Genomic DNA, 12,586 nt, shown 5'->3' with positions numbered 1-12,586 from the left:
TTCCATCGGGTTCTGCCGAAACTCGTGTGGCTCCCTCCCCGCAACAGCCAAAATGGTGAAGCTGATCGAGAGCAAGGTATGCGTGCCCCGGCCCCGCGCTCACCCCGCGGTGCTCAGTAGACACCCTCGGTATCCCTGCCGGCTGAGCGGCCCAGGGCCTGTGTGCGCTCTGGGCTGTGGAGCACGCCCTGGGGGAGGGGACAGAGAGACCCTGGAACGCCTGGTACCGAAGGTGCACGCTTAGGCAGCACCTGAGCTGCACTCCCTACTGCCACCCTAAATCTGGCGGAGGTGAAGTGATGGACGGGGGTCCTCCAGTGACAGCTCGCCCTATGCCCCAACTGAATCAGGATTCGGGTCTGGGAGAAGATGGAGAGTCGCCACTCCTCGCGTACGGGGTGCTATACACCGCGCGGGTGTGCTGTACCTCAGGGCTCGGCCATAGTTTTCCTCTATCAGTGGCCCGCCGCCTAGAGGACGCTGGCCGGGTCGGTGTATGGGTGTGGGTCCCGGGTCCCAGTTAGAAACCATCGGACGGGGTACCTAGGTGACTGCTAGGGAAAAAGGTCCAGGCCGCGCCCGAGAGACTCCTCCTCCTGCGGCGCAAGGCGTGTTTCCGGCAGCTCTGGCTTTGGAATGACTCAGTCCCCTATGGCTGGGCCCAGGGGCCTCGCAGCCTTAAGAATTCGGTGATTGACCCTCCCGTAAGCTTTGCTGGAACCAGGGCTCTTCTTCCCCTGGCAGTAGTCCAGTACAAAGTCCTGGTGGTTCTGCCCTTTGGGAAAAGAAAAAAAATACCCAAGGGAAAAACTGTTACCATATTCGAAAGTTACTGAGAACCAAAATATCCTCCAGATTGGGAAACCCAGAGCCTGTTACACTGTAACTACTCGGGCAGTATTTATTAAATGGAAAGTGAAAGGGGATTGGGGGTGGGAATTGATGTGTGGAAGACTGTCTCACAAGTTCAACCTTAAACTAGGAAGTCCGTGGAAGGCAAGTCAGCGCCCTCCAGTTTTGAGCATCTGGTTGGGTCTCAGTACAGAAGTTTGCTCAGAAGCCACCCACTACCAGTTGTATTAGTCCCAGCAGCCAGTTGGGTCCTTATCTGTTTAAACTGCCCTACTTATGAAACCTTTGCCATTCCAGTAGGAGAGGTGTGTGTACATTGGTGACAGGAAACCAGTTATTCATAAAAAGCTTGGGCTCCAAAAAGCTATTACCAAGACTTTAAGAGTTGCCCCAGAGTCAGAAGTTAACTGAATACACATGAATTTCATCTGATGGGCTTAGGTTGATTGATTTAGCCATGCAGAATAGCCGTGTTTCTGAGGACTGTGTGGGTAGTTAAAGGCCCTTGGGGTCTGTCACCACACAGGAGTGGAATAATAGGCTATGATATAATGGAGCAGAAATCAGCAGATGTTTGCCTTGTTTATTTATTTTTATGAATAAAACTATTTGTTGAACTACACACAAGGCACTTTGCTGAGTGCTTCACAGAACACATGTTAGACCAGGGTGTTGGCCATGTCTCTAGTCACTAGCACTCAAGAGACTGGACTGTCTCAAAAAAAGCAAAGAACACTTTGTATTGTCCTTTGGGCTGATTATGGTTTTGTTGTTGTTGGGGACTTTCTGTTTTGGTTCACATTCACGTATGGGGTGGGGCATCCATTTTCGGAGGTCAGAGGACAATTTGAGAGGGTTGACTCGCTTCTACCTTGTGGGTCATGGGTATTGAACTCGGTTCCTTGGTCGTGGTGGCAAGCACTTTAATCTGCTGAGCCATCTTGCCAGCCCCTGGCTGGGTATATTTGAGACGAGAGAGAGAGAGTAGCATCTGCTCCAGTCTACTCCAGGTGTGTTTTGTCTCCAGGTTATTGGTGTAAGTGACAAAGACACTTGCCAACTGTGGTTATTGGTTTCTGGAGCTAGAAATTGTGACTTGCAATTTTGAATGTTGTATGAATAGTCTTCAAGCCAATACTCCAGGCAAGCTTACACATCTGCAAAAGAAAACTTGTTGGTGAAGTTCGCACATCCCTGCCTCTGTACTTCGTGTTCCCTGAAGCCAAAGATTAGGATTGTGAGCCACTTTTTCAGTATTTTGAGTAGTTTTGCCTGGTTTTGACTCATAGCTTTTGGGGGGACCCCTTGAGAGTGTTTGAAATGCAGCTTGTCCTGTTTTTCATGTAATCTCACCAAGTTCTTACTATTGAGGATCAGCCATGGTCCAGGTGTCATCAGAGCAGCCTGCCACACCATTTTGCCCTGTGTCTTACAATAAAGAGTAGGCAGTGTGGCCTCTGATGGCTACGTTAAGGGAGGTTTTGTATGACATTCATCTGCAACAACCAGTGGTGGTTTGAACTGTGGCTTCCATTGCTCTCCACTGCATTCCCACCTCCTGACCCTAACACTTGGGTGCTGTTCATACCCAGATGTGGTCCAACAGATGGCGGGGGAGGGGAGGGCGGTCTGACTAGACAGCTCCTAAGGTTGTCATAGCCATTCTGTAGGGTCCTCAGAAATGACATGGGATTATTTTTACTGAAAAAAAAATGTGAGATAGAAATTAAAAACTGTACCTAGGGCCAAAGAGATAGCTCAGCAGATAAGAGGACTGGGTGTTCTTTCATAAGATAAGGGTGGGGTTCAATTCCCAACACCCTCGTGGTGGCTTCTAACCATCTGTAACTCCAGTTCCAAAGCATCTAATAATGCCCTCTTCTGGCCTCTGAAGGCACCAGACACACAAGTCAGGTACATAATTACATGCAGACAAAAACATTGATGTTCATAAATAAATAAAATGAATAAATAAATAGAAATTAAAATAAGTATACATGAAAACACATTACGTTTTAATTTAATTAGGGGTGGGGGTGAGCAGATACTTACTTTCCTTGGGCCTGATCTACTACGATTGTCACTTGTTTTAGTTTTTGCTAACTGACTGACCAGCATCTGTCCCCTGAAGGAAGGGTTGACTTCAGACACAACTGTGTGTGTTGCTCTGAATCACCTTTGTTGCTCCAGTTTGGGTTTTGGTCATGACCACGTGACTGACGGTGGTTTGAATGAGCCCCTGGTGACCACACTGTTAGGTTCCTAGGGTTACAGTATCATGGCTTTTAGTAAATAATTCAGAGAGATTGGCAGTGAGGGATTTTTTTTTTAAATCATTTTTGCTGGGGATTTCATGTGACAGGTGTTACTTAAGAATAATTCCTTCTTGAGAAACTAGAACTTGGATTTATCTAAAGAACAGTGAGTTTTGATCCATAGGGCAAAAGCCAACGGTTGATTAAACCAGGATGATCCCAACTCTAGAGACCCTGTTCATAGCACAGGGAAGGTGCTGGAGCGCTGGAATGTCGGTTAAGAGTGTTCCTACTCCACCAGAGAAGCCTCACTCAGTACCCACTACCCATGGCTCCAGCTCTAGGGGGTCTCATGCCCTCTCTGCCCCAGCAGATGCTCACACAAATGAGATCCTAAAACAGCAGACGCACACAGAATGCTATGCTAATGGCGACCTCCTGAGTAGGAGGTGGCTCTCCTGGACTCTGCCATGGGGTCAGAGATTTTCTCGAGTTTCGCTCTAGACAAACTAATTAAGTGTTGCCTTCATTTGCCCCTTGGTTAGGTAACTTGTGACTTCCCCATTGCCTAACTGTGTCCTGTGAGGCTCCTTCAATTTTTGAGGCTCCCTTCACCAACCCCTAAGAATCAACTGTCTATCACAGAACTGGTTTTGAAGTGAAAACATTTTTACTACAAATACTATTTCCCTTTCTTTGATTTAGTGTAAATATGTTAGTTGTGTGCTAAGGATGTAACTCAGAGGCCCTGGGTCCACACGCCACCACTACCCTCAGATTAGGCAGTTAACAATATTTTATATAATATTCTTGAAGACGTGAAGACCAATGTACTCTCTTTCCACCTTATGTCATCTGATTGAGTATAATGCCTACTGTGTGCAAGATTCCTTTCAAGCCACTTTATTTGCTTCCTTTGATTAAAAAGTAGGCCCTAAGAGCCTAACCCCCTATTTTGTACTTAATTTCTCTTTGTTTCTCATTTGCATGTTTGCTTGGGTCTTTTTGGACAGTGGGGGTCTCACTGACTGGCCTGGAACTGACTGCCACCATCCAGAGGTCTGCTTACCTCTGCCTCCAGAGCGAGTGCTGGGTTAAAGACATGGTGGCACCTGGCCATGTGCTATGGAAAGCGGAAGTATATGATATGTAACAGGATGCTTCTTTCTCCCTCCTCAGGAAGCTTTTCAGGAGGCCCTGGCCGCTGCGGGAGACAAGCTTGTGGTAGTGGACTTCTCTGCCACGTGGTGTGGACCTTGCAAAATGATCAAGCCCTTCTTTCATGTGAGTGTGGGGGCAGTGGGCTTTGAAGCTGGCTACTGAGCACAAGACAGGAGGAAAGGGTTGAAAATAATGGGTGCGAGGGGTTCGCTTTATTCTCCTGTGTCACTGACCTAAAAGTAGGAGCAGGACAGCTTATGTAATATGGTTCATTGAGGACAGCTTTCAGAAGTTTTGTTGTCCTAAGTAATTTTTTTCCTTCGCATTTGATACCTGGGCCCAGTGTGCAATTTGGGCTTCAAAGTTACAGTGCCAAATTATTTTACTCTTGGGAAAACTTAACTGAGACACAGCTGAGTCCCTAATGCTTACCTAGTCTCTAGGCTGAAGTTTTAGACCTAGCTGGTGAGATTGCTCAGTGAAGGGGGAAAAAAAAGACACTTATGGCTTGCCCTACAAACCCGAGGACCTGAGTTTGATCCCTGGAATCCACACTGGAAGGAGAACCAAGTCCCTGAGGCTGCCCACGGACTTACACACACACCTGTACACATTTACAAGAATAATAGTGCAGTAACAAATAAAATAAGGGCTTTTAAAATAAATCTTTAATTAGTGTATGGAGCTGGAGAGATGGCTCAGTGGTTAAGAGCACTGGCTGCTCTTCCAGGGGACCTTGGGTTGGTTCCCAGCACCCACATGGGAGAGTCACAACATTTTATAACTTCCAGGGCATTCAGCACCCTCTTTGGCCTTTGCAGGCACCAGACACACACGTGACATACAGACATCTGTGTAGCCAAAACACCCATGTACATAAGCTAAAATTAAATAAATCTTTATTTAATCTCTATGGTGTCTCTCTTGAAGAAGCTTAAGAATGCGATTATCCAGTTCTAACGCTTGGTTTATTTTAAAATTTCTAGTCCCTCTGTGACAAGTATTCCAATGTGGTGTTCCTTGAAGTAGACGTGGATGACTGCCAGGTATGTAGTACGAAATCGGATGCTGCCAGGCATCTCCCAGTGGCCTGTCCTCTGGAGGAGTCTACTCTGTTCTTTAAAGTAAAAAATGTCCAGTAATTCTAGAAGTGGGACCCTGTCTAAGAAGTTCTATTTCAGAAGGGTTGGTCCTGTGCCAGTTATGGGCGTGACCCTAGCTATTCAAGCTGTGTTCAGCACATCCTACAGCAAGCATCTGACCGCTTCCAGGCTATGTGGCCTTTGTGCTGCATAGACCTGTATTCTACCCCCCACTACGAGATGATCATCAGAAATAAGTCAGCTTTGGCTCTAAGAGATGGTAGATTGGGTGGCACTGTGGAATTGTGAGGAGCTCTGAACTTCTCGTGTGTGGGGACTGTATCCACAGGGTTATTATAAGAATGTTCTTATTCATATGCTTGGTTTGAATCAGTGAGAGGGCCCTGGTATTATAAGAAGCATGAGAGAGCCCTAGTGCCTTAGAGAGCTGGGAGAACTTAGGGGGAAATTCACAGCCTGGTTTTATTTAGGAAGTTCGTGCCCATTGTGCACTCAGCTCTGTTCTGTGTACTTTCCACATATTGATAAACCCCACCACCACCCCACCCCTAGTACTGCTGTTGACCCTGTTTTAGCGATGGGGAAGCTGAAACAGAAGACCGGGTGTTGCAGTTGTAGAGTCCCTGGCAGAGCCAGTGTTTAAAATGAGGAAGCGTGGCTGCTCTGCCCTCGCCCCATACCTTCCCCAGGTTCTTAGCATAAGCCCTCTCCCCTCACCCAGGCCACTGGGCTGGAAAGGCCCAGGTGGGATGGAGCATCATGGCGCCTGAGGGAAGGATGCATGAGTACATTGGACTCACTGGATTCTGCTTCAAGCTAATCTCCCCTCTTCTTCAGCCCCAGTTCTCAGTCTATAATCAGATCTCCATACCTAGCCATCAGCTTGGTCCAGGTTCAGGAGGGTCGCATGAGGTGTTCAGTGGTCCTCTCCGAACATCCAGCTCCCGCCATCCCCTGACTGGTTTTTCTCAGCATACTTTCTGGCCCATCTCTGCTTGTGCTGTCTCCCTTCCCTGGCCTGTCCTGTCCTACCTGACTGAACCAGTCACAAGCTTCGCTCCTTTTTCATGACCCTGGCTTCATTTACCCCCCTTCACACTACACTCTTAGTCTGCTTTCCTTCCGAGCCTACAGTGGTACGGAGAGGAGGTGGACCCTGGGCCTGTGCTGCTGGTCGCCTGCACCTTATTAACAGTGAGGGCTTGCTTGCTCAGCTTGCTTTTCTGTGATGTACTTTCATGCTCTAAATGGCCATGTGGTCCAGCATCACAAGTGAGGTGGCTATTCAGATTGAGCAGGACCATAATTATGACGCCTATGGAGTGCCTGGCTCCTAAAGAGTAAGATGTGACTGCTTTCACAGGAAGAGAGCATCCGACATCCTAAGTGGTCTGAAACCCAAAACAGTTTTGAATGTTAGGCATCATGGACGAAACAAAGAAGTCTGTGCAAATATGAAGTCTAGAAACCCTGAAACATACCTGGTCTTAAGCATTTGACTAAGGGATACTCAAGTTGTGATACCTCTGTCACTAGTCTTAGTCAAATGCCTAAGGAAGTTACTCCCTAATACAGTTAGAAAAATGAGAGTATAACCTGCTTATCGGAGGAAAAAAGTTCTTGTTCTCTGTTTTCACAAACTCAGTCTGTCCGTTGCACCCTATCCCCAGCTTCTTTATGACAACAGTTCTGAGTCATGGGCCACCTAAGACTATCAGAAAACACTTATCTACATTGCAAGTCTGTACAGTAGCTAAATTAGTTAAGTTTATGATTGGGGTCACCTCACCATGAGGAACTGTATCAAAGAGTTGCAGCAATAGGGAAGTTGTTAACCACTGCTATATGGTTACTGAGCCAGGAGAAATTCACTCAAGGTTTAGCTCAGTTGACCCTGTCTGATAATTCCAGTCACTGAAGTCTCCTGGGCACCTCCAAGGTTTAGCTCAGTTGACCCTGTCTGATAATTCCAGTCACTGAAGTCTCCTGGGCACCTCCAAGGTTTAGCTCAGTTGACCCTGTCTGATAATTCCAGTCACTGAAGTCTCCTGGGCACCTCTGTGTGTGTTTTACCTTGAGCTGCCCACAGTCACTGAGTAGCACAGGCAATGACAGAGGCAGAGAAAGGACAGGTCCTTCTGCCTCAGTCCTGACCCCTACAAAGACATGTAAAACAGCTGGGGACACGGAGTGACAGCACCTTCAAGTCTGCTTGGGTGTCTTTTGAAACTTGAAGTGACCCTGTGACCAAATGGAAGCCTTTAACTTTGGTTCCATACTCTACAGACCTAAGCATAGAGAACCTTAACAGAAGTTCCCTAAACACCTGAGTGGAGGGAGTCCTGTAAGCAGCTCAAATGGACAATTGGGCCTGTACCCATAGCACATAGGAAAACAAGGAAATGGCTACCACACAGAAAGTAACATGGAGGCCCTTTTGACATGACACCACCGATCATTAAGTGTAGGTGTTACAACCCTTGGAGCAGTAACTGGGCAGAGTCAAGACTTAGAATGATAATGAGACTGTCATCCAGCATTACTGAAGTCCTGGGTATTGGCTTGGCATAGTTAAAAGGTCAGCACTCCCAAATTTAAATTTAACTCAGTCTGAAGCTAATGTATTTAGAGAATTTATGGTGATGCTTTGAAATAGTACAGGCATGAAAATCTGGACTGTGTTTTTAGAAACAAAGGAGGAGTGGGGAGAGAAACATTAGTAAAAGTTGTGCAAATATATATTAGCCACATTGATTAAAACATTGTTTTAAGCCAAGACTATTTAACTATATGTTAATAATTTACTTTTTAGAGTTAAGCTGTTGCTGGTCTATCTTACTCTCTATTACATAAATCTAGAAGATAAAATTTGTAGGGCAGTCATAGGCACTGTAAAAGAGCTTTCTCTTTTGATGCTGAGCAAAGAGACTGCAGTCCTGAGTGGGGCCTTGTTAGCTGGGGTATATGAAGTCTGTCCTGAGTGGGCAGGGCTGGTGGGTTTGATGGCATAAAAGTCATGAGACCAAAGCACAGTCAGGAGTTCTGCTTATGGGATTGGTGAATGGGAGGAACAGGTCAGTGTGTGGGGACATTCATTCATGAGGACTGAAAGTGCATTAGGAAATACCACTGTTTCTAGGTCAAATTAAATTCTTGGAGTTTGGTTCACTTGGGGCTGAAGAGATGGCTCTGCGGTTAAGAGCACTTACACAGAGGACCCAGGTTTTATTCCAGCACCCGTATCAGATAGCTCACTGAAACTCAGGTTCTAGGGAATCTGACACCCCGTAGGTATAGACACATTGCCCTAGTGTGGGTGTTTTGATCTGTGATGAAACACATGACCAAAAAGGTTTATTTTGGTTACATTTTGAGGTCACATTCCATCACAGGGAAGTCAGGCGGGAAGCTGGAGGGGATGCTAGAGCAGTGCTTCCTGCCTGGCTTAGCCAGCTTTCTTCCAGCACCCAGGACCCCCTGCCTGGGTGTGCTGTGACCTCCCACATCAACCACTAAGAAAAGGCCCTAGAGGCTCCTACAGCAACAGAAGCAATTCTTTAACTGAGGTTCCCTCTCCTCAGTTAAAGGACTCTAGCTTGTGCTAAGTTGGCATAAAACTAGCCAGAACACACAGAAGGGAATATAAAAGACCTTTAACAAATAGAGCATTGCCATTCACACAGTGGTTGCTGAGGGGTGGTAAAAAGGTGGGTACAAAGTCCATATCTGAGGGTGTAGGTATATGTGGGGGCGGGGCTACAGTGCCTGTAGCACACGCTTTGTAAAGAAGGATGTGTGGTAGGTCATGAGTTGATAAGATTAGTAAAGAATGGGCTGCCCCCAGCTATTCTTCATGAGGCAGATTGTAGAATTTTCTGCAGCCTAGTTCCATTTTGTGTTTTAAAACCCCAGAGTATGTATTTATTCATAAGTATACGTACATAAATTGGAAATGATCTAAAAGTCCAGTAAGAGGAATTAATTATATTGTGAAATAAAATACCATGCCACCTTTAAAAAAATTGCTTTGACACAGAAAAATGGAGGGGGGGTGCATTTTTAAGGTACATTCCTTTTGTGTGTAAGTGTTTTGTTTACAAGCATCCGTATGCACCGGTGTGTGTGCAGTGTCTGTGGAGGGCAGAAGAGAGCATCAGATCCCCTGGGACTAGAGCGGCAGATGGTTATGACCACTGTCAAACCCAGGTCCTCTGCAAGAGCAGCCAGTACTTCTGACTGCTGAGCCTTCTCTCCAGACTCTATTAGAAAGTTGTTGATGCTTTAATTAAAAATGTACTGTATGGGGCTGTTATACAAAATGTAGGAGTATAAACACGTAGAAGTTATCATTAAGATTCCTTTTCCAGTGTCTATGATTTATTATTTGTTTGTTTGGAAGACAGGGTCTTAGAGCCCAGACTGGCCTTTAAGTGGCTATGTAACTGAGGATGGCCTTGAACTCCTCATGCCCCTACCCCCACTCCCCTAGTATTGAGATTACAAGTGTGTGCCATCATGCTTGGCTAAGAGTAATTTTTAGGCTGTAATTCAATGTGTGACCCTGATCCCAGCTTCATGGTGTGCACCTGTCATCCCAGCACTCAGGAAGCTGAGGCAGGAGAATCTTGAATTGAGGCAGTTAGGTCTCATACCTAACAACAGGACAACTAGCTAACTATGATGCCTATCAACCCACACCTACCTGATGGATCCTCCCAGCATCCCTTAGTCCCTATGTATTATAGGGTATGACTGACATACCCCACACCCTATCCTAAACTTCTCCAGCCCAGGGGCTAGGCTGTTCTTCCCCCCAGCTGTCCTTCCTTATTTAATCCAGCCATTTTGGTTACCTGGTACTTTTTGTTAACCCTTTACTCTCCTGGCTCACCCCTCCTCCTCCTTTCAGATGTCTCTGTCTCTGGCTGTGTTTACCTTTTATATACTATCAACCTCCTGCACCATACCTCGGAGCAGTCGAGTTCTCCTTGTTTATTTCTTTCTTTTTTTCTTTTTTCCATCACTGGCCAGCCTTGGCAATGTGACAAGATCCTATCCAGAGAGTTAGGAATGTCGTGTGGTTATAGTGTTTGCCTAGAATGTGCAAAGCACTAGCTTCCAGCCCCAGAAACAACAAATAAAGATTAACCAGCTCTTACAGTCATCATTTCTATATACCCTGCCCCGTAATAAAATTGGAAAAACTTATTCAAGAACTTAGTCGAGCTAAACAGCGCAGTGAATGGCTTAGCATTAGCATTCCGTTTATTAATGCCTGTTAATGGAGGTAGATATTAGTAAAATGTTTTCATTGAGAATGCAACGTGGTAGGCTTTTTTCTGCTGTTGTGTTGATGTGCTTAAGAGGTTCTGAGGCTGAGGTTTGGGACATATAATGGAAAAGGGGACGTTTTCAGAATTTTCCACCTGTGTTTAATGTTCCAATCCTTGATTTCATCCTCTCTTCCGACCACCTTCCCCTGTGTCCCAGGATGTTGCTGCAGACTGTGAAGTCAAATGCATGCCGACCTTCCAGTTCTATAAAAAGGGTCAAAAGGTATGTATATCTGGATTTAAAAACACCGACTGTACCTGGGCATGGTGGTACACACCTTAATCCCAGCACTAGGGAGGGCGGCAAAGGCACACACAGGTAGATCTTGGGAGTTGCAGGACAGGACAGCCTGGGCTTCCCAGAGGAGCCACATCTTTAAAACAAACAAACAAACCACCTGGGACTGGGTGTGGTGCAGACACTGGTGATCCCCGCCCTTTGGGAGTAACCTGGGAGAGTGCAGAGGGGTCAGGTCAGGATGTGCTGCAGAGCAGTCAGGCCCTGTTTCAGAGAACCAGCCGTGGCTGGGGTGGCTCCTGCCTTCTATCTTAGCACTCGGGAGGCAGAGGTGGTGTGTCTCTCTGAGGCTGGCACGGTCAGTCTACAGAGTGAGCTTCAGGACAGCCAGGGCTGTTAAACAGAGAAAGCACTTCAGCAACACCCAGGAAAAGAAAGAAAAGAATAGTCAAGTGGGCCAAAGACTGTGAGTCATCCAGGAGACGGCGCTGCCATCTTGTTTCATGTCAAATAGACCCTGGTGTGCTGTTGTATGCTTATATTTCAGAGCTTAGGAGGCCAAGGCAGGAGGCTTGCCACAAGTCCGAGGTTAGCCTAGGGTATATAGTAACTTACTAGCTAACCTGGGTTTACCAAGAAAGACCCCTCTAAAACAAAACCAGAAATAACACTTCAGCCAAGGCACATAATACGTGCAGAAAGCACTGAGGAGACGTCCACACAAGGGCGGTCTCCACTGCCTGCATCCAGGACAGTGGGGGTGGGTACAGTGCTGTAATCTCAGCACTTGGGAGGATGAACCCAAGAAACACCTTGGGTTGAGACCAGCCTGAGCACTGGAAAAGGCTTTGTTTTAAAAAGGAAAAGACAGTGTCTTTCTTCCTGAACCTAAATACATAATATGCAGCAACAAATTGAAAATTAGTCTCTGTTAAAGAGCAGTAGCAAAATCTCCACAGCTGGTTCATAATCATACCACGGAGCACATGTTCCTAGCCCTCAGCAGGTCGTCTCATCTTACGAAGAAAGAGGGCTTTATGTTTTGGGGGAAATTGCACTGGAGCCCTTTGGCTTCTCTCCTGGTTCCTTCATTTTTGCTATTAGTTTTGCCTTTTGGTTTGACTTTGGTTTGTTGTTTAGAAACTGTTACTTGAGAGAGCTTAAGTAAAACCTCCCCCTTCTACGTCCCCACCCCTGCAATTACAGCCTCTTACGGAGTAGGTGGGATAGGCGCTGCTCTGGCTAATCACCCTTTCCTCTCAACAGGTTGGGGAGTTCTCTGGTGCTAACAAGGAAAAGCTCGAAGCCACTATTACGGAGTTTGCCTAATCATGCTCTGAAAAGTGTGACCAGCTCCAGCAGGTTAAAACCTGTACCTTTTTTAATTTGCAAAAATAACCTATGAAGTGTGGAGAGTCTATACCCAACTGCCATCTGATTATAAATGACAATAAAATATTAATTCTACCCTTTTTAAAACTGTCTGGTGTCTTTTAGTATAAGTGAGAAAGGGCCCGATTTAGTCCCCTTGATCTTCAGTAACATTTAGCCACTTGCTAAAAGCCATTTGCTTTAAGACTAAATGACGGGCTGGAGAAATGACTCAGTAGTTGGGAACATTGGCCGGACTTGCAGAGGACCTGA

The 12,586-nt window shown here is 46.2% G+C and overlaps 1 protein-coding gene across 1 annotated transcript; it reads left to right on the top strand.

Moving 5' to 3' along the window:
• The first annotated feature begins 52 nt into the window (after nt 1-52).
• On the top strand, nt 53-12,283 carry Txn1 (thioredoxin 1). The gene is made up of 5 exons (NM_053800.3): nt 53-76; nt 4,287-4,391; nt 5,255-5,314; nt 10,862-10,927; nt 12,209-12,283. The coding sequence occupies exons 1-5, from the start codon at nt 53-55 to the stop codon at nt 12,269-12,271; spliced, it is 318 nt and encodes a 105-aa protein (NP_446252.1). The 3' UTR covers nt 12,272-12,283.
• The last annotated feature ends 303 nt before the right edge of the window (nt 12,284-12,586 follow it).

Source organism: Rattus norvegicus, chromosome 5 (genome assembly GCF_021556685.1).
Source record: "Rattus norvegicus strain SHRSP/BbbUtx chromosome 5, alternate assembly SHRSP_T2T, whole genome shotgun sequence".
NCBI lineage: Eukaryota > Metazoa > Chordata > Mammalia > Rodentia > Muridae > Rattus > Rattus norvegicus.
This window is presented reverse-complemented; position numbering and strand designations above follow the sequence as displayed.

Bases quoted from the DNA above. Each gene is read 5' to 3' on its own strand.
- Txn1 (NM_053800.3), top strand. From the start codon at position 53: ATGGTGAAGCTGATCGAGAGCAAG. The intron at 77-4,286 runs GTATGCGTGCCC...CTCCCTCCTCAG, and splicing joins TGAAGCTGATCGAGAGCAAG to GAAGCTTTTCAGGAGGCCCT. The intron at 10,928-12,208 runs GTATGTATATCT...TCCTCTCAACAG, and splicing joins TCTATAAAAAGGGTCAAAAG to GTTGGGGAGTTCTCTGGTGC.